The sequence below is a fragment of the Argopecten irradians genome, chromosome 6 (assembly GCF_041381155.1).
Source record: "Argopecten irradians isolate NY chromosome 6, Ai_NY, whole genome shotgun sequence".
Taxonomy (NCBI): domain Eukaryota; kingdom Metazoa; phylum Mollusca; class Bivalvia; order Pectinida; family Pectinidae; genus Argopecten; species Argopecten irradians.
The window spans coordinates 41,112,860-41,138,752 of record NC_091139.1 but is presented as its reverse complement, the minus strand read 5'-3'; the positions used below and the strand labels follow the sequence as shown (position 1 = coordinate 41,138,752).

Here is a 25,893-nt window from a genome sequence, read left to right as displayed (position 1 = left end):
TTTGATCAATTAAAAAAAAATTGAGCCTTAAATCTGTGTTAGGCTTGGTTGTACCCATAGAAATCTTCATAAAATATACATCAAACATCGAATGAATTTAGTTTGACATTAGCTAGCTTTGAATATACAGGGTTCATCTGTAATAATGTTTTGTTTTGGCATACAGTTCCAACCTGCTACATATGGTACAGGTTATCAAACAGCTGGTTCACCAAAATTAACCAGAGAAGTTCACTATTGTAAGACAAATATCTACTGGTCATGGTATTGATTTAGGAATAGTATTGCATTCATTTGGCAGGGTTAAGATGTTAAATAGGAACTGGTAGGTCAAATTAAGCATAGGATCCATTCATTAGTTGGCTGTCAACTCGTTCTATCTTCACTTACTGAACACTTGACAACCAGGGGTGTTGCATGGCTTCCATCATAATGAAATAACCAAGTTATTTGTTGTACCCTGTTTCTTAATTAATATAAGATCTATATATGCTCAGCTGTTGTACTAGGGCCAGACTTAAAATAATGTTGGTTTGCCCTTTTCCGACCTTGAATTTTCAGAATGGGTCGGTAGGTAGGAAAATTATTTTATTTTGCAAAACTCAAACTTATATAGCTTATTCATACATATAGTATATTACTTTAATGTATATACATATGCACCCTCTGATCTTTAATCACCCTATTTATCACTGGATGTCACAACAATTGAAAATGTCCATTGTCCGGGTGTAGAACAATCAAATCACATGCAATTGTTATGACGACATAAACAGCTGTGACTCACACTACACATGATGTGTCAATACAAGTACAAGACGTATAAGAAAAATAATCAAACATGGGCGTTTTGTCTGGGCAGGGTAAGCATTGAATGTCTATACCCTCGGGAAAGAGTCTTTAAATATTTTCTGAACCATCGTACATCAACCGAATTTCAAAAAAAAATCCATACGTCCGATGGTGGACTTCTATCTTTGACCCTTGACCCCAATATTCTGACATTCGGCCATGTTACATCCGACTACCAAAACGTTTGAAGATCCATGGAATGATTCAACTTTTGATAGTAATTAGTATTTACGACACACCAAAATTTGAATTGATACATAATCTCTTTGCATACACTGCGAGGGGATATAAACAAAAGCTACAATGAAAACAAAAAACAAATGTCTGCAGAGATCAGCTTTTATTTGAATGACATGCAAATTAAATACATTCTGCAGGCTTGGTAATTTAAAACCATTAAACACAGAATGCCACTCAACTCACCTGTTCTGGGCTCATTTTTAGGCTTAGCAGCTTTTGTTCTGACGTCAAATGCATTAGTGGCACTGGTACTTGTAGTTGTACTGACATTTAGCGATTCATCATGGAATTTAGTAACTTCGAATGTCACGTATTTAAGGGATTTGTCAAAGTTTAACGCAACGGAAATGGGTTCCTCGATGTGTGGACGAAATGTCTCAGCTGATGTTTTCGATGACAAACACGTGTCTACGGTATCGCTTTTCCCCGGTGGGGACGGACATCGAGATGGATCCAAGTTGAAAATCTCGTCCAACACGTCACCCCATGTGTCATCCTCGTAGAATTCTAGGATCCTATTGCGTAGGATTGAACTTGTTGTATCAGAAGTTTTATTATGATCGATAAATTTCACCGTACAACACAGTGTTACCAGATTTTCATCTGAACTTTTAGATTTTTACTTTGCGGTCTCTGACATCTTGCCGCGCCGTGTGTGGATTCAAATCATTTAGGCGCTTCGAATACTCAATGAAACTGTCCGTATAATGAAAGCGTATCAAAGACCCAGTATTGGAAAATTACCGCGATTGTCAAAATTGATCACGAGGCGAAACAAAAATTTATACCGCGATTCATCAAAGGTTTTCATGCGGCACTGGAAATTACACGACAATAAAAAAAAAATTCACTAGAATATTTCAATAAAATTTTTTGAGTCGGGCCGATTATAATGGGTCGGTCGGAGGAGGGCAAACAAACAATATTTTAATTTAGGTCTAGAGTTATAAATGGAAACAAAAATAACAAAATCCATTGTGTGACCATTACAATTTTGCAGCTTTGATGTATCCCAGAATAAAACAGAATAAAATACCGCTATTTCTCAGGAAGTACTAAAGCGATCTGTCTCAAATTTCATGTGGAGGTTCCCCTAGGGGTCTAGATGTGCATATTGCATTTTGGGACCGATCAGTGAACAAGATGGCCGACAGGCCAGCATCTTGGATTTTGATAGTTGAAGTTTGTTACCACTATTTCGCAGAAAGTATTGAAGAGATCTGTCTCATATTGTATATGTAGGTTCCCCTAGGGCCCTAGTTGTACATATTTAAGATAGCTGATATTAGGACTGATCGGTGAACAAGATGGCCGACAGGCCGCCATCTTGGATTTTGAGAATTGAAGGTTGTTACAGCTATTTTTCAGAAAGTACCAAAGGGATCTGTCTCAAATTTTATGTGCACATTTCCCAAGGGGTAGTTGTGCATATTGCTTTTTCGGACTAATCAGTGAACAAGATTGCCGACAAGCCTACCTATTGGATTTTGATATTTGAAGTTTGTTGCCACTATTTAAAGAAAGTACTAAAGCAACCTGTCTGAAATTGTATATGTAGGTTCCGCTAGGGCCCTAGTTGTGTATATGATATTTTAAGACTGATCGTTGAACAAGATGGTTGACAGGTAGCCATCTTGGATTTTGAAAATTGAAGTTTGTTACTGCTATATATCTCAGAAAGTACTGAAAATATCTTTGTCAAATTTCATATATAGTATGAAATAAAGTTTGAAAAGCAGAGAAAAGATCCCTCTTTCCATTGTCAGACATAGATCATTCTTTGGTGGGCGCCAAGATCCCTTTGGGATCTCTTGTTTGTTTTGTGAATCGGTAAGAAAGTTTTAAATGTGAAACATTTTTTGGGGTGTTGGGAAAGTTTCCTCTGAGTTTCATTTTGATTAATTCATTATTTACCTAGTACAGTGTATACACCTCAGCAACATTTTAATTTTAATTTTGTTGCTTACTCGATTGCTTTTTATACTATAATGTAAATTTCTCTCAGTGGCACAGGGGTATGTAAACTTATAACTGATAATTAGTATTAATTAATTGAAACTATTTATTGAATCGTATTTGATGGATCATTTCGTACATTTAAATTCTGTGAGCATGAACTAAAGTGATACATATATGTTCAGGTATAATTATCAGACCAAGCATGTTGTATGTATCACCACATACCTGTAGAGAGAGGTATGGCTCTGGTGTTGTAAATGTGGATTTATATTGTTTTGTTTTCACTGGGAAAAGGTCAACAAGATAATATATTATCAATGTATACAATTAGCTCATCTTATGTGTGTATAGTCTGATAATGCTTTCTGAAGATAGGCACCATTTTTAGCCTACCATCATCAGATGGTGGGTTATTAAAATCGCCCTGCGTCCGTGGTCCGTGGTCCGTCGTCCGCCGTCCGTCGTCCGTCGTCTGTCAGTAAACAATGCTTGTTTTCACTATTTCTTAAAAACTACTGCAGGGATTTTTTTCAAACTTCACATGGAGGGTCCCCTTGGTCCATATTTGTGCCATACAGATTTTGAGGCTGATCGGAAAAACAAGATGGCCGCCAGGCAGCCATCTTTGATTTTGGCAGTTGAAGTTTGTTATCGATATTTCTTGAGAACTACTGAAGGGATTTTGTTCAAACTTCACATGGAGGGTACCCTTGGTCCCTAGTTGTGCCATACAGATTTTGAGGCTGATCAGGCAGCCATCTTTGATTTTGGCAGTTGAAGTTTGTTATCAATATTTCTTGAGAACTACTGAAGGGATTTCGTTCAAACTTCACCTGGAGGGTACCCTTGGTCCTTAGTTGTGCCATACAGATTTTGAGACTGATCGGAAAAACAAGATGGCCGCCTGGCGGCCATCTTGGATTTTGATAGTTAAGGTCGGTTAACAATTCTTGTTACCGCTATTTCTCAGAAAGTGCTAAAGGAATCTTTTTCAAATTTCATATGTAGATTCCTCTAGGACCCTAGTTGTGCATATTGCATTTTGGGACTGATAAGTCGACAAGATGGCCGACAGGCGGCCATCTTGGATTTTGGTAGTTATAGTTTGTTACCGCTATTTCTCAAAATGTACTGAATGGATCTTTCTCAAATTTTATATGTAGGCTCCCCTAGGACCCTAGTTGTGCATATTGCAATTTGGGACTGATCGATCATCAAGATGGCCGACAGACGGCCATCTTGGATTTTGATAGTTAAAGTTTGTTACCACTATTTCTCAGAAAGTACTGAAGGGATCTTTCTCAAATTTCATATGTAGGTTCCCCTAGGACCCTAGTTGTGCATATTGCATTTTGGGACCGATTGGTCAACAAGATGGCCGACAGGCGACCATCTTGGATTTTGGTAGTTAAAGTTTGTTACTGCTATTTCTCAGAAAGTACTGAAGGGATTCTTCTCAAATTCTATATGTATGTCCCCCTAGGGCCCTAGTTGTGCCTATTGCATTTTGTAACTGATAGGTCAACAAGATGGCGGCACGGCCGCCATCTTGGATTTCATTATTGAAATTTGTTACCACTATTTCTTAGAAAGTACTATAGCGATCTGTCTCAAATTTTATAGGTAGTGTGTTTTAAAACATTTGAAAAGCAGGGAAAAGATCCCTCTTTCCATTGTCAGACATAGATCATTCTTTGGTGGGCGCCAAGATCCCTCTGGGATCTCTTGTATTTTATTTCTTTTGCAAATTGATTTTTGCTGAAGTTTGTGCAATACTTTTTGAAGATACTACATCTCTGATGAATGATATTTTTTCTTTATCAAAAACACAAGCAGATCAATAAAGTACCTTTTTTCAGTTACAAAAGTTTCTTACTTTACACCATTACCACTATTGAAAAGTTTGAGCTTCCTATTTTATTTCAAAATAAAAATATTCAAAATAATTAACTGTATCACAAAAAAAAGTCCATGACACTATGTCATGTATGAAATGATTGCACATCCACCAAAAAGCAAAACAAATTATTTTATATTATTTTTGTGTTAAATAGACATTCATTTGTACGTGAGTAAACCCCAGTTATTGTTCAGATAATGGGTATTTGTTTATGTTCTGTCGGCGGTGGAACATCTTTAAATGTACCTTAAGTAGACTAAGTTTCTCTACCTTTTTGTGTCATTATAAAGTAGAATATGGTAGGTCTATTGAAATATTACTCACTTCTATTCACCTTACCTGTCAGAAGGTCTATAATGTCTGTTCAGTATGATAAGCTACAGATGTCTATCACATGTCTTCTTACCTTTATAAAACTCCAGGTGATATAAATTTGGTAGACAGATCTTACTGACCTCTGTCCATCAAAGTGTCAATAACTTCTTGACAAATGCAAGTGTATACAACATAAGGTACACAAAGGCTTGGTCAGTATCTGTGAAGCCTAAATGTACAATGTAATTTATTGTGATTTCTGTCTGTTGCTACCTACATCTGCCCTTCGTCTGATTGTTCTTATTAATGTCTGTGTCAATATACATCAAACACATCCTTAATCAAGTTAGTGTGAAATGTACTCAGCTAAAGGTCAAGGTCATTAATATAACAGGACATTCCATGGTCATTCATTATATAATTATGTAGGATGTAAGTGTGAAGGTCACTTTGTACAGGACACAAGGGCTTGAGTTTGATCATCAGAAAATAGCTAGGATGTATGAAAAATTTGTGAATTAATTCTCTAAGGTCAAGGTCATTTATACAATAAATAGTGAACAATGCTGAAGCTTTTTCGTGCATATGATTTGTGTTATGTGGAAATGAATGAGATTTAACACTGTAACCTTTGACCTTCGTGTACTGTTTAACTGAGTCAGGAAACTAGTTGTTTTACATGAAGTCAAGGTTCAAATACATTACCAGAGTGTGTGTGGCCCATCTGTACCATAGCAACAGTCAACACATCACGATGACATAAGACTCACTGTACACTTTGGTGTAATATATGTGACGAAAGCTGCTGGGTGATGTGAAGATGCAGTAAAATGCTGAACATGTATATATATTAGGGACCCCATAAAGTGGTGCACAAGAGCTTATACTGTGTAGTTGGTGTTTGTTGCACTAACACATGTAGTCCGAGGACAGTGTGTACATGTTTATAGTGTAATGAATGACTGACACCTTACTGGCATGGCAGCTGTCTTAAGTTGTACTGGCTAGACTCCTGCACAGGAGATATATACAGGGATTCTAGTACTGCTAGAAAAACCTACAGCTGTAGGTAGATATGCCAGACAAACCTACAGCTGTAGGTAGATATGGCCAGACAAACCTACAGCTGTAGGTAGATATATATGGCCAGATAAACCTACAGCTGTAGGTAGATATGGCCAGACAAACCTACAGCTGTAGGTAGATATGGAACAAACCTACATTTAGGTAGATATATATGACCAGATAAACCTACAGCTGTAGTTAGATATGGCCAGACAAACCTACAGCTGTAGGTAGATATGGTCAGACAAACCTACAGTTTAGGTAGATATATATGGCCAGATAAACCTACAGCTGTAGTTAGATATGGCCAGACAAACCTACAGCTGTAGGTAGATATGGTCAGACAAACCTACAGCTGTAGTAACAGACACCTACAGCTTTAGGTAGATATGCCAACAAACCTACAGCTGTAGGTAGATATGACCAGATAAAACTACAGTTGTAGGTAGATATGACCAGACAAACCTACAGCTTTAGGTAGATATGACCAGACAAACCTACAGCTTTAGGTAGATAGATATGGTCCAGACAAACCTACAGCTGTAGGTAGATATGACCAGACAAACCTACAGCTGTAGGTAGATATGGTCAGACAAACCTACAGCTGTAGGTAGATATGGTCAGACAAACCTACAGCTGTAGGTAGATATGGCCAGACAAACCTACAGCTGTAGGTAGATATGGCCAGACAAACCTACAGCTGTAGGTAGATATGGCCAGACAAACCTACAGCTGTAGGTAGATATGGCCAGATAAACCTACAGCTGTAGGTAGATATGACCAGACAAACCTACAGCTTTAGGTAGATATGACCAGATAAAACTGCAGCTGTAGGTAGATATGACGAGATAAAACTACAGCTGTAGGTAGATATGACCAGATAAAACACACAGCTAGCAGACAACCTGTAGGTAGATATGACCAGACAAACCTACAGCTTTAGGTAGATATGACCAGACAAACCTACAGCTGTAGGTAGATATGACCAGACAAACCTACAGCTGTAGGTAGATATGACCAGACAAACCTACAGCTGTAGGTAGATATGACCAGACAAACCTACAGCTGTAGGTAGATATGATCAGACAAACCTACATCTGTAGGTAGATATGACCAGGACAAACCTACATCTGTAGGTAGATATGACCAGACAAACCTACAGCTGTAGGTAGATATGTCAGACAAACCTACAGCTGTAGGTAGATATGACCAGACAAACCTACAGCTGTAGGTAGATATGACCAGACAAACCTACAGCTGTAGGTAGATATGGGTAGATATGACCAGACAAACCTACAGCTGTAGGTAGATATGGCAGACAAACCTACAGCTTTAGGTAGATATGACCAGACAAACCTACAGCTGTAGGTAGATATGACCAGATAAAACTACAGCTGTAGGTAGATATGACCAGACAAACCTACAGCTTTAGGTAGATATGACCAGACAAACCTACAGCTGTAGGTAGATATGACCAGACAAACCTACAGCTGTAGGTAGATATGACCAGACAAACCTACAGCTGTAGGTAGATATGACCAGACAAACCTACAGCTGTAGGTAGATATGATCAGACAAAACCTACAGCTGTAGGTAGATATGATCAGACAAACCTACATCTGTAGGTAGATATGACCAGAAAAAACCTACATCTGTAGGTAGATATGACCAGACAAACCTACAGCTGTAGGTAGATATGGTCAGACAAACCTACAGCTGTAGGTAGATATGATCAGACAAACCTACATCTGTAGGTAGATATGACCAGACAAACCTACATCTGTAGGTAGATATGACCAGACAAACCTACAGCTGTAGGTAGATATGATCAGACAAACCTACATCTGTAGGTAGATATGACCAGACAAACCTACAGCTGTAGGTAGATATGACCAGACAAACCTACAGCTGTAGGTAGATATGGTCAGACAAACCTACAGCTGTAGGATAGATATGGCCAGATAAACCTACAGCTGTAGTACCTACAGCTGTAGGTAGATATGACCAGACAAACCTACAGCTGTAGGTAGATATGGCCAGACAAACCTACAGCTGTAGGTAGATATGGCCAGACAAACCTACAGCTGTAGGTAGATATGGCCAGACAAACCTACAGCTGTAGGTAGATATGGCCAGACAAACCTACAGCTGTAGGTAGATATGACCAGACAAACCTACAGCTGTAGGTAGATATGGTCAGACAAACCTACAGCTGTAGGTAGATATGACTACATCTGTAGGTAGATATGACCAGACAAACCTACAGCTGTAGGTAGATATGACCAGACAAACCTACAGCTGTAGGTAGGTAGATATGATCAGACAAACCTACAGCTGTAGGTAGATATGATCAGACAAACCTACAGCTGTAGGTAGATATGGTCAGACAAACCTACAGCTGTAGGTAGATATGACCAGACAAACCTACAGCTGTAGGTAGATATGACCAGACAAACCTACAGCTGTAGGTAGATATGACAGACAAACCTACAGCTGTAGGTAGATATGACCAGACAAACCTACAGCTGTAGGTAGATATGACCAGACAAACCTACAGCTGTAGGTAGATATGACCAGACAAACCTACAGCTGTAGGTAGATATGACCAGACAAACCTACAGCTGTAGGTAGATATGACCAGACAAACCTACATCTGTAGGTAGATATGACCAGACAAACCTACAGCTGTAGGTAGATATGACGAGACAAACCTACAGCTTTAGGTAGATATGACCAGACAAACCTACAACTGTAGGTAGATATGACCAGACAAACCTACAGCTGTAGGTAGATATGACCAGACAAACCTACAGCTGTAGGTAGATATGACCAGACAAACCTACATCTGTAGGTAGATATGACCAGACAAACCTACAGCTGTAGGTAGATATGACCAGACAAACCTACAGCTGTAGGTAGATATGGTCAGACAAACCTACAGCTTTAGGTAGATATGGCCAGACAAACCTACAGCTGTAGGTAGATATGGTCAGACAAACCTACAGCTGTAGGTAGATATGACCAGACAAACCTACAGCTGTAGGTAGATATGACCAGACAAACCTACAGCTGTAGGTAGATATGACCAGACAAACCTACAGCTGTAGGTAGATATTGGTCCAGACAAACCTACAGCTGTAGGTAGATATGACCAGACAAACCTACAGCTGTAGGTAGATATGACCAGACAAACCTACATCTGTAGGTAGATATGACCAGACAAACCTACAGCTGTAGGTAGATATGACCAGACAAACCTACAGCTGTAGGTAGATATGACCAGACAAACCTACAGCTGTAGGTAGATATGGTCAGACAAACCTACAGCTGTAGGTAGATATGACCAGACAAACCTACAGCTGTAGGTAGATATGACCAGACAAACCTACAGCTGTAGGTAGATATGGTCAGACAAACCTACAGCTGTAGGTAGATATGACCAGACAAACCTACATCTGTAGGTAGATATGACCAGACAAACCTACATCTGTAGGTAGATATGACAGACAAACCTACAGCTGTAGGTAGATATGTCAGACAAACCTACAGCTGTAGGTAGATATGACCAGACAAACCTAAAGCTGTAGGTAGATATGACCAGACAAACCTACATCTGTAGGTAGATATGACCAGACAAACCTACAGCTGTAGGTAGATATGACCAGACAAACCTACAGCTGTAGGTAGATATGCAACAATACGACCAGACAAACCTACAGCTGTAGGTAGATATGACCAGACAAACCTACAGCTGTAGGTAGATATGACCAGACAAACCTACAGCTGTAGGTAGATATGACCAGACTACAGCTGTAGGTAGATATGGCCAGACAAACCTACAGCTGTAGGTAGATATGGTCAGACAAACCTACAGCTGTAGGTAGATATGATCAGACAAACCTACAGCTGTAGGTAGATATGACCAGACAAACCTACAGCTGTAGGTAGATATGACCAGACAAACCTACAACTGTAGGTAGATATGACCAGACAAACCTACAGCTGTAGGTAGATATGACCAGACAAACCTACAGCTGTAGGTAGATATGACCAGACAAACCTACAGCTGTAGGTAGATATGACCAGACAAACCTACAGCTGTAGGTAGATATGATCAGACAAACCTACAGCTGTAGGTAGATATGATCAGACAAACCTACATCTGTAGGTAGATATGACCAGACAAACCTACAGCTGTAGGTAGATATGACCAGACAAACCTACATCTGTAGGTAGATATGACCAGACAAACCTACAGCTGTAGGTAGATATGACCAGACAAACCTACAGCTGTAGGTAGATATGGTCAGACAAACCTACAGCTTTAGGTAGATATGACCAGACTAACCTACAGATCTTGGTAGATTGCAGGGGATCTATTTGCATATGACCGACATATGGTAGATCTGTTGGTGCTTTTAATATGACATTGACAAGATAATGCCACAAAATTAGGTGACAGCTGTTAGGTAGATATATATAGACATGACCTACAGATTTGTAGGTAGATTGGTCAGACAAACCTACAGCTGTAGGTAGATATGATCAGACAAACCTACATCTGTAGGTAGATATGACCAGACAAACCTACATCTGTAGGTAGATATGACCAGACAAACCTACAGCTGTAGGTAGATATGACCAGACAAACCTACAGCTGTAGGTAGATATGACCAGACAAACCTACAGCTGTAGGTAGATATGACCAGACAAACCTACATCTGTAGGTAGATATGACCAGACAAACCTACAACTGTAGGTAGATATGACCAGACAAACCTACATCTGTAGGTAGATATGGCCAGACAAACCTACAGCTGTAGGTAGATATGGCCAGACAAACCTACAGCTGTAGTAGTAGATATGGCCAGACAAACCTACAGCTGTAGGTAGATATGGCCAGACAAACCTACAGCTGTAGGTAGATATGGCCAGACAAACCTACAGCTGTAGGTAGATATGGCCAGACAAACCTACAGCTTTAGGTAGATATGGCCAGACAAAACCTACAGCTTTAGGTAGATATGACCAGATAAAACTACAGCTTTAGGTAGATATGACCAGATAAAAACTACAGTTGTAGGTAGATATGACCAGACAAACCTACAGCTTTAGGTAGATATGACCAGATAAAACTACAGCTGTAGTTAGATATGGCTAGACAAACCTACAGCTGTAGGTAGATATGGTCAGACAAACCTACAGCTGTAGGTAGATATGGTCAGACAAACCTACAGTTGTAGGTAGATAAAGTCAGACAAACCTACAGCTGTAGGTAGATATGGTCAGACAAACCTACAACTGTAGGTAGATATGACCAGACAAACCTACAGCTGTAGGTAGATATGACCAGACAAACCTACAGCTGTAGGTAGATATGACAGACAAACCTACAAGGTAGATATGACCTAACCTACTGTAGGTAGATATGACCAGACAAACCTACATCTGTAGGTAGATTGACCAGACAAACCTACAGCTGTAGGTAGATATGATCCAGACAAACCTACAGCTGTAGGTAGATATGATCAGACAAACCTACATCTGTAGGTAGATATGACCAGACAAACCTACATCTGTAGGTAGATATGACCAGACAAACCTACAGTTGTAGGTAGATATGACCAGACAAACCTACAGCTTTAGGTAGATATGACCAGATAAAACTACAGCTGTAGTTAGATATGGCTAGACAAACCTACAGCTGTAGGTAGATATGGTCAGACAAACCTACAGCTGTAGGTAGATATGGTCAGACAAACCTACAGTTGTAGGTAGATATGACCAGACAAACCTACAGCTGTAGGTAGATATGGTCAGACAAACCTACAACTGTAGGTAGATATGACCATATGGCCAGACAAACCTACAGCTGTAGGTAGATATGGTCAGACAAACCTACATCTGTAGGTAGATATGATCAGACAAACCTACATCTGTAGGTAGATATGACCAGACAAACCTACAGCTGTAGGTAGATATGATCAGACAAACCTACAGCTGTAGGTAGATATGATCAGACAAACCTACATCTGTAGGTAGATATGACCAGACAAACCTACATCTGTAGGTAGATATGACCAGACAAACCTACATCTGTAGGTAGATATGACCAGACAAACCTACAGCTGTAGGTAGATATGGTCAGACAAACCTACAGCTGTAGGTAGATATGGTCAGACAAACCTACAGCTTTAGGTAGATATTAGTGGTGCTAATAGAGATCTTGGTGTTTAAGGGATATGACCATGACAAACCTACAGCTGTAGGTAGATATGACAGACAAACCTACATGAATAGGTGACCTAGATATATATATAGACATACTCAATTTGTAAAATGTCAGACAAACCTACAGCTGTAGGTAGATATGATACAGCTGTAGGTAGATATATCAGACAAACCTACATCTGTAGGTAGATATGACCAGACAAACCTACATCTGTAGGTAGATATGACCAGACAAACCTACAGCTGTAGGTAGATATGATCAGACAAACCTACATCTGTAGGTAGATATGACCAGACAAACCTACAGCTTTAGGTAGATATGACCAGACAAACCTACAGCTGTAGGTAGATATGACCAGACAAACCTACAGCTGTAGGTAGATATGGTCAGACAAACCTACAGCTGTAGGTAGATATGGTCAGATATATATGGCCAGACAAACCTACAGCTGTAGGTAGATATGGCCAGACAAACCTACAGCTGTAGGTAGATATGGCCAGACAAACCTACAGCTGTAGGTAGATATGGCCAGACAAACCTACATCTGTAGGTAGATATGCAGACAAACCTACAGCTGTAGGTAGATATGGCCAGACAAACCTACAGCTGTAGGTAGATATGGTCAGACAAACCTACAGCTGTAGGTAGATATGACCAGACAAACCTACAGCTGTAGGTAGATATGGTCAGACAAACCTACAGCTGTAGGTAGATATGACCAGACAAACCTACAGCTGTAGGTAGATATGCAGACAAACCTACAGCTGTAGGTAGATATGGTCAGACAAACCTACAGCTTGTAGGTAGATATGGTCAGACAAACCTACAGCTGTAGGTAGATATGAGTAATTCAGACAAACCTACAGCTGTAGGTAGATATGGTCAGACAAACCTACAACTGTAGGTAGATATGACCAGACAAACCTACAGCTGTAGGTAGATATGGTCAGACAAACCTACAGTTGTAGGTAGATATGGTCAGACAAACCTACAGCTGTAGGTAGATATGGTCAGACAAACCTACAGTTGTAGGTAGATATGACCAGACAAACCTACAGCTGTAGGTAGATATGGTCAGACAAACCTACAGCTGTAGGTAGATATGATCAGACAAACCTACATCTGTAGGTAGATATGACCAGACAAACCTACAGCTGTAGGTAGATATGGTCAGACAAACCTACAGTTGTAGGTAGATATGGTCAGACAAACCTACAGCTTTAGGTAGATATTAGTGGTGCTAATAGAGATCTTGGTGTTTTAAGGGGGATCTTATTTGCATTGAAATATGGTAGATCTGTTGGTGCTTTTAATGACATTGACAAGATAATGCCACAATGAATTAGGTGACCCTATATATATATATATATACATGTACTCAGATTTGAAATTCATTTGCAATATTTGCAGTATCAAAATTGACTAGTCAATGTGCATTGTATGGGAGAAAAATGAAATGATGATACAATACCTATTGTTACACACTACATTTGAAATTGAATTTTTCCTGTTTACTGATGAGGATTTTCTTATAATTTCAGGTACCTAATCTTCTATTCTCCATTTGACATTGTCTATAAGATTGGGAAGTTCCTCCCCTGTAAGTTAGTAGTGGCAGCATTGAAGGAATGTCAACGAGCACACAAAGTCTACCACGCTGTCATCCATACTGCCAAGCTCTATCCCAATGCCTACTTTATAATCATACTCATTGGAACTGTCAAAGGTAAGCTCTACCCCAATGCCTACTTTATAATCATACTCATTGGAACTGTCAAAGGTAAGCTCTACCCCAATGCCTTCTTTATAATCATACTCATTGGAACTGTCAAAGGTAAGCTCTACCCGAACAGCTACATTATAATCATTGTCATCGGAACTGTCAAAGATGCAAGTCATTTTCCAAGAAATTTGTCAAATATTGGTAGAATCTGATAGATATAATCAGGTTATGGGCTGGATGTACCATAAATGGGATCATTCTCCGATTAAACGGGTTCCCCTCTGTATAATTGGAATGGGCTTGTATCAAAAAGTGGATATTGTGTTATAAAAAGAGCCATCAACTCCTCAAGAAGAAAGTGGCCCCTGTATGTAACCAAGTGAAAATATATGGATCTATGATTCAATCATACGTATAAGTGATTTAAATGAAATTACTACATGGAGATGGCTAATATAGGCTTTGCCTGATGCCAAATCCATTAGCATCTTATTTGCAATAACATTTGTTGAAATTCAATTCAAATTACTACATTTATGTAGATATATATATAGCAATCACTGTTTTCTGCATATATTGCATATGTATACAGTACAATAATCCTTGTGTTCTTTACCAGGTGCTGGAAGTGGGTTTATGAAGAACTTTGAACGGCTGGTGCGAGGTTTGTGGATCCCCGGCACCAATGAGCTATTACAACCATCTTTGTAAGTATTCCTGGAATTTCTGTTATATTTGGTATATTTATGAGAGCCCTGCAGTGGCCAAGTTGCTAAGAAGTCAAGACATATTATCAGAAGTCCTCCACCCAGTCTGGTACCGACTGCTGATTGGTGGTTTTTCTCTGAGTACATTGACTTTCTTCCACCAAAAAAAAAAATGCTACATCCTTAAATGACCCTGGCTGTTAATAGGATGTTAAACTAATAAAACCAAAGCAATTGTAGAATTGGGAGAGCACTCACTGTATCTGTGTCTATCAGTCTTTCTTCTTCTGTCCATTATTCATCATTTGGTTTCCATAGATTTTCCAAAACCAGTAGGTCTATGATTTTGAAATTGCCCATGGAAGTAGCTGATAGTATGCATATGTGTAATAAGTTTTGAATTTTTCCTGGAGAATTTATGGCTTATTTCAGCTATATTGGTATATGGTTTTGGGGACACTGAATAGCATGGATACGATGAATCTGGTAAAGATGGCTGATGTGAGCCCAGGTCTCACAGGGGTTCAAAATTTTAAAATTATCTGATTTCAACAAAAATTGCTATTTAGCAATGTTGTGGGTCACCAAGCCTGAATATCGTGCAAGGTAATGGTTTTGAAGCTATTCAGGAACCAAAAATTTTGTATACTTAGTATGTTAAAAGGTTCTTGTCAAGTGGATGCCTTCAATCTCATTTTCAAAACTATTCGAAAAGGGCCGGATATGACTTAGTCTCTTGTATTTCTTTAGGACTTCACTTGATTACATATGTACATGGCTGTTAATAAGTTCCATGTTTGAATTCCTTGCTCTACAGTAGATGTTTTATAAAATATTAGTGTAAAAATTGACAAATCATGACCAGCATGCTTTAATTACTAATACTGTCCTATGGTACATATTACAGCGTCACCAAAGCTTGTATCGTGGCATCGTCTGTTTTCTTGCTTGAGCGGCTCAACTACATCACGGCACCTCATCCTCTGATCTACTTCGGCATAGTCATCTTCTTTGTGTACTTCAAGCTCTCCGCCCTACTCCTGGGCATCCACGATCCGTTCGCACCATTCGAGAACCTCTTTTGTGCCATCTTTATGGGAGGTATGTGGGACGCGATGAGGAGGGCCGTCACATCCGAGAAGAAGGAGGAAGATAAGGAGAACAAGAATGATATCCCGATCAAGAGTAAAGAGGACAAGAAAAAGGATTAAGCTCTGTAAATAATCAATATAAGTGTATCAATAACTGATTACTGATTGGGCCTGCAAAAGGGACGTAGTCAATGGTAACGGGGGGAACATAAAGGAGACATGGTGCATTTTGTCAAATGCAAAAAACCTGTCTTTCGGGAACAGGCATTAAATTGTCGTATATTTCTTATCTGTGAAATTTTTATCAAAATCCTTGCATTTATTTTCCACAAGGATGATCACAGATTGAGAAGAAACACAGCATTATCCTGACTAGAGTCCCCTCACAGGTGCTCCCTTTTGTAACAAAGGAATTTCCTAAAATATGTCATTTTTGGTAAAGGATTCATTATATCATTCTTGTTATATTGGAGCTGTCCGGACTCGGAGAAAGAATTTATACCAACTGAAAATTGCCATACACTAGTAATCATCTTTTTCTGTAAGAATTTGAAAATTTTCATGTTGTGACAACTTTAGTATCTGCATAGAAATCTACTGTTGACATATTTTATGTAATATTAATTTCTCATATTACTGATTTTTGAGCACATTAACTTATGAAAACATGTAGATCTGATGAACATCATTTTATACCACAGAATTGTTTTTTAAATAATAGAAACGCTTGTATCTTTTTGCTTGATAATCAAAAGTGGACTATTGTTAATCATCTACCGGTATATTGTACCTGTACTTGGTAGTTTAAGTAGCTGTCATTCTTCACACTAGGGTGTAATTATTGATCAATTAGTCAATAAAATATATTTTTATATGATTGATTCACCAAAGATTTCTTTGATCATAACCCCAGCTGCTATACTTGATAATACCTATTGTATATTTATAATGCCTTAAGGAAGTTATTCCTGCAGACAGTCTGTTCCTTCATTTAATGAGATCTGAATCAGTTACCAGTGATTTGTGCATACAAGATTTGAGGCTGTTTGTTTTACTTACTGTGCGGATGGCCACAATAGAGTAGTGCTTTGACACACCCACACTTTTCTATGGGAATTGTAGTAAGTGTCTTTGTGGTAAACGTTCCATCACAGAAATGAGGCTGAACAAAACATATATGCTTGCTGTACTAGCTGAAAAATCTGTCCTAACTTCATCTTGTATGAAAAAATGATGTATTAGCTTGCAAAAACTATGTTTCAAAATGCTTAATACAATCATTGCTGTTGACTTCTCTAAGATTTGTATCATGAAAGAAGCCATTTGACAAATTATATTAAATATTATATAAATAAGTTTTTTGAGTTAATATTTTATACTCCCTGGTATTTAAGAAATAGGCAGAAAACATTCCCAACCATCCCGTAGCTCACCCCAAACCTGTGTAGATGGAAGTCTGGTGTAGTAACGTATGCTGTGAGTCTGGTCATTGTCAATACTGTAGCTTTTAGGTTTTTAAAATCATTGTTATCCTACTATCCATTATCAATTAGCAAGGTGTAGATATAAACCACAGCTTTTTTGTAATGTTTATACTTGAGAATAGCAACATAAAGTGGTAGATGCACATGTAGTTAGTAGTATATGCCATAAACATTTCAATTGGCTTTATGTGAGAATGAAAAATACAAATCAACAGCCATCCATTTAGCATTTGTATTTGCTTTATATCTCTGGAAGTAAAATAGAAACTAGTCTCTATATTGTCAGTGAGGGTGTTGTTGAATCTAGTACAGAACTGCTTTGTCCTACTTTGCCAGGTTTAGAGTTGTCTCCCTTACAGGAAGGTATTGATAGTGACATCAATATTTTATGAGAGAAATTCATATCATTTTTGACATTGGGCTCGCAAATACACAACATAACAATGAATACCTACTTGCAAGGACAGATAATTCTTCAATATGCAAAGTCGCAATTGACTTGACAATATGTGCAGATTGTATATTAATGAGACTTATATTAAACATGTTGCTATGGTGTCTACAATCTGTAGTGTATATGTGGTTTGAAACAAATAATGTAAACTGAAAGTGCTCTATGTAAAATGGTATAAATACCCTTTTTTATACTATGCTACCTTCACGCCCCATCCAATTGTTCTTTGATGTATAATCTCTTTCTGCAATACAATTATTATACATTATTATGAATTACAGTGTATTCTATTGGTATTGTAATGATTTACTACTGGCAGTAACTTACAATTCAACTTTTCAGGTCACAGATCTTTTATATTAAATAAACATTACAAAAACCTGTTCCATTCAATAAACATTTGGAGCCTATTAAAATAAAATCAGATAATTTTTACTTTCAATATTGATATCAAGTAAATTTGACTTGCATATTTTGCATTTGTTCCTGTATTATCTATCATAGTTTGTGTGAAACATAGACTTTTCAGATTGAGCCATAGAGACTATCATATAAAAGACTTTCTGTTCTTTTTTCATACGCAAATGTTATCAGCTAGAAAAAAGATTTTTCTTATTTTGCAGTGAAAATTAGACATAAATGGTAACCATTTGTTTAACCGTATGTAGTATTTTCTTCCCATTCGGTTTCCTCCCTTGTTTGATTTTCAATAAGTTCAAATTTGTATGTATTTATAAAATTGCTTGTCTAATGTATACTTTAAGATATGTTTATTTCACAGAATCTAGTCATTAGTGATTTTAATTTCTGGTATTTACCAACTGTTTTGTTTGCATGAAGATATAAATATTCATCATTGTATCCTGTGTATATGTGGAGTGTGTGAATGATACACGATAAACAAAACATAAATGTATCAGGTGTATTGTTATAATGAAAGTGATCAATGTAAAAAAATCAGTTGTACTGTGATGGTCAACATGCTGCAGTCATCTGTACTGTGATGGTCAACATGCTTCAGTCAGCTATACTGTGATTGTCAACATGCTGCAGTCAGCTATAGTGATGGTCAACATGCTGCAGTCAGCTGCTCTGTGATGGTCAACATGCTGCAGTCATCTGTACTGTGATGGTCAACATGCTTCAGTCAGCTATACTGTGATTGTCAACATGCTGCAGTCAGCTATAGTGATGGTCAACATGCTGCAGTCAGCTGCTCTGTGATGGTCAACATGCTGCAGTCAGCTGTACTGTGATGGTCAACATGCTGCAGTCAGCTGCTCTGTGATGGTCAACATGCTGCAGTCAGCTGCACTGTGATTGTCAACATGCTTCAGTCAGCTGTACTGTGATGGTCAACATGCTGCAGTCAGCTGCTCTGTGATGGTCAACATGCTGCAGGCAGCTGCACTGTGATTGTCAACATGCTTCAGTCAGCTGCACTGTGATTGTCAACATGCTTCAGTCAGCTGTACTGTGATGGTCAACATGCTGCAGTCAGCTGCTCTGTGATGGTCAACATGCTGCAGTCAGCTATAGTGATGGTCAACATGCTGCAGTCAGCTGTACTGTGATGGTCAACATGCTGCAGTCAGCTGTACTGTGATGGTCAACATGCTGCAGTCAGCTGTACTGTGATGGTCAACATGCTGCAGTCAGCTGTACTGTGATGGTCAAAATGCTGCAGTCAGCTGTACTGTGATGGTCAACATGCTGCAGTCAGCTGCTCTGTGATGGTCAACATGCTGCAGTCAGCTGTACTGTGATGGTCAACATGCTGCAGTCAGCTGCACTGTGATTGTCAACACGCTGCAGTCAGCTGCACTGTGATGGTCAACATGCTGCAGTCAGCTGTACTGTGATGGTCAACATGCTGCAGTCATCTGTACTGTGATGGTCAACATGCTGCAGTCAGCTGTATTGTGATGGTCAACATGCTGCAGTCAGCTGTACTGTAATGGTCAACATGCTGCAGTCAGCTATACTGTAATGGTCAACATGCTGCAGTCAGCTGTATTGTGATGGTCAACATGCTGCAGTCAGCTGTACTGTGATGTTCAACATGCTGCAGTCAGCTGCTCTGTGATGGTCAACATGCTGCAGTCAGCTGTACTGTGATGGTCAACATGCTGCAGTCAGCTGTATTGTGATGGTCAACATGCTGCAGTCAGCTGTACTGTAATGGTCAACATGCTGCAGTCAGCTGTACTGTAATGGTCAGCTATAGTCTTTTTGTTTTTGTTTATCAGCATTTTAAAATAATTTCTACAATATTAAGTGTGTTACAAACAATCTTCTAGCAGATTTCAGGATTGTATATTTTGTTGTGCCGGTGCCTTTCGTATGTCACTGAGAAGTGATGGCCATAAATAGACGTTTAATGTACTGACTGAGAATACCTATTGTAAACTTCTAATGACCTTATGTATGGGTAACATTATCAGGGATGCTGTTGATAACCCTATGTACAGGGTGACATGATCAAGACTGATTATGATAACCCTATGTACAGGGTGATGTGATCAAGTCTGATTATGATAACCTTATGTACAGGGTGACGTGATCAAGTCTGATTATGATAACCCTATGTACAGGGTGACATGATCAAGACTGATTATGATAACCCTATGCACAGAGTGACATGATCAAGTCTGATTATGATAACCCTATATACAGGCTGACATGATCAAGACTGATTATGATAACCCTATGTACAGGTTGGCATGATCAAGACTGATTATGATAACCCTGTATATATATATACTGGGTCATATTGCTCTGGCTGATACCCTTCATAATTGAGTTTATGTACATGTGTATATATAATGAATGATTATTTTTTTTTTAAATTTAGATATAAATGTAGTGAAGGTCAGCACCGAATTGTTTTTAGTATGGTGTAGCCCTGTGTATTGTTTAGGTTGTAATTGTTGTATATTTGTCACCTGGCTGATGTGTGTACTGAAACTAGACAGGAGAAAGAGGTGTGTCTATTTTCCCCTTACAATAAAGTTAATTCTGGAGAGTTTGTTCCTGTAAATCATGAAATTCCTCTCAATAAACAGGAGATAAAAAACCGATGATTGACTTGTGTTCTATATCACCTAAAGCTTTCAGATAGTAATATATTACCTCTACGATGAAGTGCTGACAAAAGGTGAATAAACCAGACTCGTAGAAGGTCGAGGTGATGGAGGGGAGATAACTGTGGTTCTGACTAGTACAGTACCCTGTCAAATTAATATACTGTACCAATTTTATTTTTTGGGGTAATTTAAATGCATGAATTTTAATGATCAGAAGCAATTTATATAAAATTATAATTAAGTCAAAACTCCATTAGTTCCAGTCTGTGGTACAAACCCAGTGTCAAAGTAAGTTCAGTTGGAAATAATTTAGTTTACAGTACACTCGAGAAACTCATAGACTGATTGGGTTTGTAGATTAATTTATATCTTTAAAACTATAATTATCTTGTTAAAGGAGTGTATAAAATTGATTTGTATTTAGTATCAAATATGGTCTCTGTCACTCAGCTGTATGCCGGAGCATGCTCAATTGGTAGAACAGCTAGTTGATTATTGTGCCAGATATATACTGACATATTGCTTGATTCTTCCTTTAGACTAGGTACTTGATAGAACTTGGCAGAAAGGGGTTCATATTCAGAACAAAGGTTATTTAAGTTTATGTTAGATTTAGGTAGCAGAAGAAAGATGGAGAACACAGTTTATATCAGGTTAAAATTTAAAGACAATTGTCCGCCATGGATTCCGAACTCACAACCTACCAGGGTGGAATGTCTACGATGTGAATATCTTAACCGCTTACTAAGCTTCTGTTCCCCTTTTTTAGCTCACCTGGTCCAAAGGACCGAGGTGAGCTTATGGGATACCGCAGAATCCGGTGTCCGGCGTCATGCGTCCGGCGTCCGGCGTCCAGCGTCCGGCGTCCGTCAACAATCGACTTCTTCTCCATAACCGCTGGTCGGATTTCAATAAAATTTGACTGGTAGCATCCTTATGGGCTACTAACTGAAAATTGTACAAATGATGGGGCTGACCCCCCGGGGGCCTGAGGGGCGGGGCCAAAAGGGGTCAATTTGGCTATTTCCATATAAACGACTTCTTCTCTGCAACTAAGCATGGGATAGCACCCATAATGCAATGATAGGGTGGGGATTCAAAATTGTACAAATGATGGGGCTGACCCACCGGGGGCCTGAGGGGCGGGGTCAAATGGGGTCAATTTGGCTATTTCCATATAAACGACTTCTTCTCTGAAACCAAGCATGGGATAGCACTCATAATGCAATTGTAGTATCGTTATAGGGTGGGGATTCAAAATTGTACAAATAATGGGGCTGACCCCCCCGGGGGCCTGAGGGGCGGGGTCAAAAGGGGCCAATTTGGCTATTTCCATATAAACGACTTCTTGTCTGAAACCAAGCATGGGATAGCACTCATAATGCAATTGTAGTATCGTTATAGGGTGGGGATTCAAAATTGTACAAATAATGGGGCTGACCCCCCCGGGGGCCTGAGGGGCGGGGTCAAAAGGGGTCAATTTGGCTATTTCCATATAAACGACTTCTTCTCTGCAACTAAGCATGGTATAGCACCCATAATGCAATGGTAGCATCCTTGTAGGCTGGGGATTCAAAATTGTACAAATAATGGGGCTGACCCCCGGGGCCTTAAACAGCAATAGATGCGAGGTCAAAAAGGTCAATTAGGCTACTATTTTCATATAAATTACTTTGTCTCTGAATCTTTGTATTGGATAGCATATTTGTATGGTATCAATAGCATCATTGTATGGTAATGTGATTCAAAATTAAACTTTGGGAGTCAATTTTGCTTATTTTTCTAATTGTCAGATTCTTGTGATAATTACTAACAAACAAGAGGCCCAGAGGGCCTGTATCGCTCACCTGGTTTGTAATGCCAAGTAATATTCTGAATACAGGTTCATTGTTTTTTCTGAAGGAATTATAATATTAACCTCTAAATCCCCTATTGGGCCCCACCCCTCCTGCCCCCAGGGGGTCAGAGCCAAAATTTACACAAGTTCTGTTTCCCCTTCCCCCAAGGATGTTTACCCCTTCCCCCAAGGATGTTTATGGCTAAATTTGGTCACAATCCAAGCAAAATTCTAGGACAAGTAGCGATTTAAAGGATTTACCTCTAATTTCCCTATTGGGCCCCACCCGTCCTGCCCTGGGGGGGCCAGAGCCAAAATTTACACAAGTTCTGTTCCCCTTCCCCCAGGGATGTTTGTGGCCAAATTGTGTTACATTCCATGCAGAACTCTATGACTAGTAGTGATCTATAGGATTTACCTCTATTTCCCCTATTGGGCCCCACCCGTCCTGCCCCCTGGGGGCCAGAGCCAAACTTTACACAAGTTCTGTTTCCCCTTCCCCCAAGGATGTTTATGGCTAAATTTGGTCACAATCCAAGCAAAACTCTATGACTAGTAGCGATTTAAAGGATTTGCCTCTATTTCCTCTATTGGGCCCAACCCCTCCAGCCCCCGGGGGGCCAGAGCCAAAATTTATATAAGTTCTGTTCCTCTTCCCCAAAGGATGTTTGTGGCCAAATTTGGTTTCATTCCATTCAGAACTCTATGACTAGTAGGGATTTAAAGGATTTACCTCTATTTCCCCTATTGGGCCCCCCCTCCTGCCCCCGAGGGACCAGAGCCAAAATTTATACAAGTTCTGTTCCCCTTCCCCCAAGGATGTTTGTGACCAAATTTGGTTACATTCCATGCAGAACTCTAGGACAAGTAGCGATTTATAGGATTTACCTCTAATTCCCCTATGGGGCCTCGCCCCTCCTGCCCCCGGGGGGTCAGAGCCAAAATTTATACAAGTTCTGTTCCCCTTCCCCCAAGGATGTTTGTGGCCAAATTTGGTTACATTCCATTCAGAACTCTATGACTAGTAGGGATTTAAAGGATTTACCTCTATTTCCCCTATTGGGCCCCCCCCCCTGCCCCCGAGGGACCAGAGCCAAAATTTTTACAAGTTCTGTTCCCCTTCCCCCAAGGATGTTTGTGACCAAATTTGGTTACATTCCATGCAGAACTCTAGGACAAGTAGCGATTTATAGGATTTACCTCTAATTCCCCTATGGGGCCTCGCCCCTCCTGCCCCCAGGGGGTCAGAGCCAAAATTTATACAAGTTCTGTTCCCCCTCCCCTAAGGATGTTTGTGGCCAAATTTGGTTACAATCCATGCAGAACTCTAGGACAAGTAGCGATTTATAGGATTTACCTCTATTTCCCATATTGGGCCCCGCCCCTCCTGCCCCCGGGGGGTCAGAGCCAAAATTTATACAAGTTCTGTTCCCCCTCCCCCAAGGATGTTTGTGGCCAAATTTGGTTACAATCCATGCAGAACTCTATGACTAGTAGCGATTTAAAGGAAATGTTGACGGACAGACAGACGGACGGACGGACGGACGGACGACGGACGACGGACGCCGCGCCATGACATAAGCTCACTGGCCCTTCGGGCCAGGTGAGCTAAAAACCAGGTGAGCGATACAGGCCCTCTGGGCCTCTTGTTTAGATATATATTGCAAAACCAGAACTGTTCTTCCAGTATTTAAAGTACATGCGACACCAGAGGAAATACAATGTTATACATTGTTAATATCGTGTTTTTAGCCCACCATCATCAGATGGTGGGCTATTCAAATCGCCTTTCGTCCGTGGTCCGTCCGTCCTTCCGTCCGTCCGTCCGTCCGTCCTTCCGTCCGTCTGTTAACAATTCTTGTTACCGCTATTTCTCTAAAAGTACTGAAGGGATCTTTCTCAAATTTCATATGTAGGTTCCCCTAGGACCCTAGTTGTGCATATTGTATTTTGGGACTGATCGGTCAACAAGATGGCCGCCAGGCAGCCATCTTGGATTTTGATAGTTAAAGTTTGTTACCGCTATTTCTCAGAAAGTACTGAAGGGATCTTTCTCAAATTTCATATGTAGGTTCCCCTAGGACCCTTGTTGTGCATATTGCATTTTGGGACTGATCGGTCAACAAGATGGCCGACCAGCCGCCATCTTGGATTTTGATAGTTAAAGTTTGTTACGGCTAATTCTCAGAAAGTACTGAAGGGATCTTTCTCAAATTTCATATGTAGGTTCCCCTAGGACCCTAGTTGTGCATATTGCATTTTGGGACTGATCGGTCAACAAGATGGCCGACCAGCCGCCATCTTGGATTTTGATAGTTAAAGTTTGTTACGGCTAATTCTCAGAAAGTACTGAAGGGATCTTTCTCAAATTTCATATGTAGGTTCCCCTAGGACCCTAGTAGTGCATATTGCATTTTGGGACTGATCGGTCAACAAGATGGCCGCCAGGTAGCCATCTTGGATTTTGATAGTTAAAGTTTGTTACCGCTATTTCTCAGAAAGCACTGAAGGGATCTTTCTCAAATTTCATATGTAGGTTCCCCTAGGACCCCAGTTGTGCATATTGCATTTTGGGACTGATCGGTCAACAAGATGGCCGCCAGGTAGCCATCTTGGATTTTGATAGTTAAAGTTTGTTACCGCTATTTCTCAGAAAGCACTGAAGGGATCTTTCTCAAATTTCATATGTAGGTTCCCCTAGGACCCCAGTTGTGCATATTGCATTTTGGGACTGATCGGTCAACAAGATGGCCGCCAGGTAGCCATCTTGGATTTTGATAGTTAAAGTTTGTTACCGCTATTTCTCAGAAAGCACTGAAGGGATCTTTCTCAAATTTCATATGTAGGTTCCCCTAGGACCCCAGTTGTGCATATTGCATTTTGAGACTGATCGGTCAACAAGATGGCCGCCAGGTAGCCATCTTGGATTTTGATAGATAAAGTTTGTT

At 39.7% G+C, this 25,893-nt stretch overlaps 1 protein-coding gene across 1 annotated transcript in view; it reads left to right on the top strand.

Moving 5' to 3' along the window:
• The window catches only part of LOC138325902 (trimeric intracellular cation channel type 1B.1-like), a 34,199-nt gene extending 13,097 nt beyond the window's left edge, over window positions 1-21,102 (top strand). The window contains exons 3-5 of the mRNA XM_069271911.1: window positions 14,105-14,289; window positions 14,906-14,993; window positions 15,901-21,102. Coding sequence (XP_069128012.1) covers window positions 14,105-14,289; window positions 14,906-14,993; window positions 15,901-16,204 — 577 coding nt within the window. The 3' untranslated portion in view covers window positions 16,205-21,102. The remainder of the gene's footprint in view (window positions 1-14,104; window positions 14,290-14,905; window positions 14,994-15,900) is intronic.
• The last annotated feature ends 4,791 nt before the right edge of the window (window positions 21,103-25,893 follow it).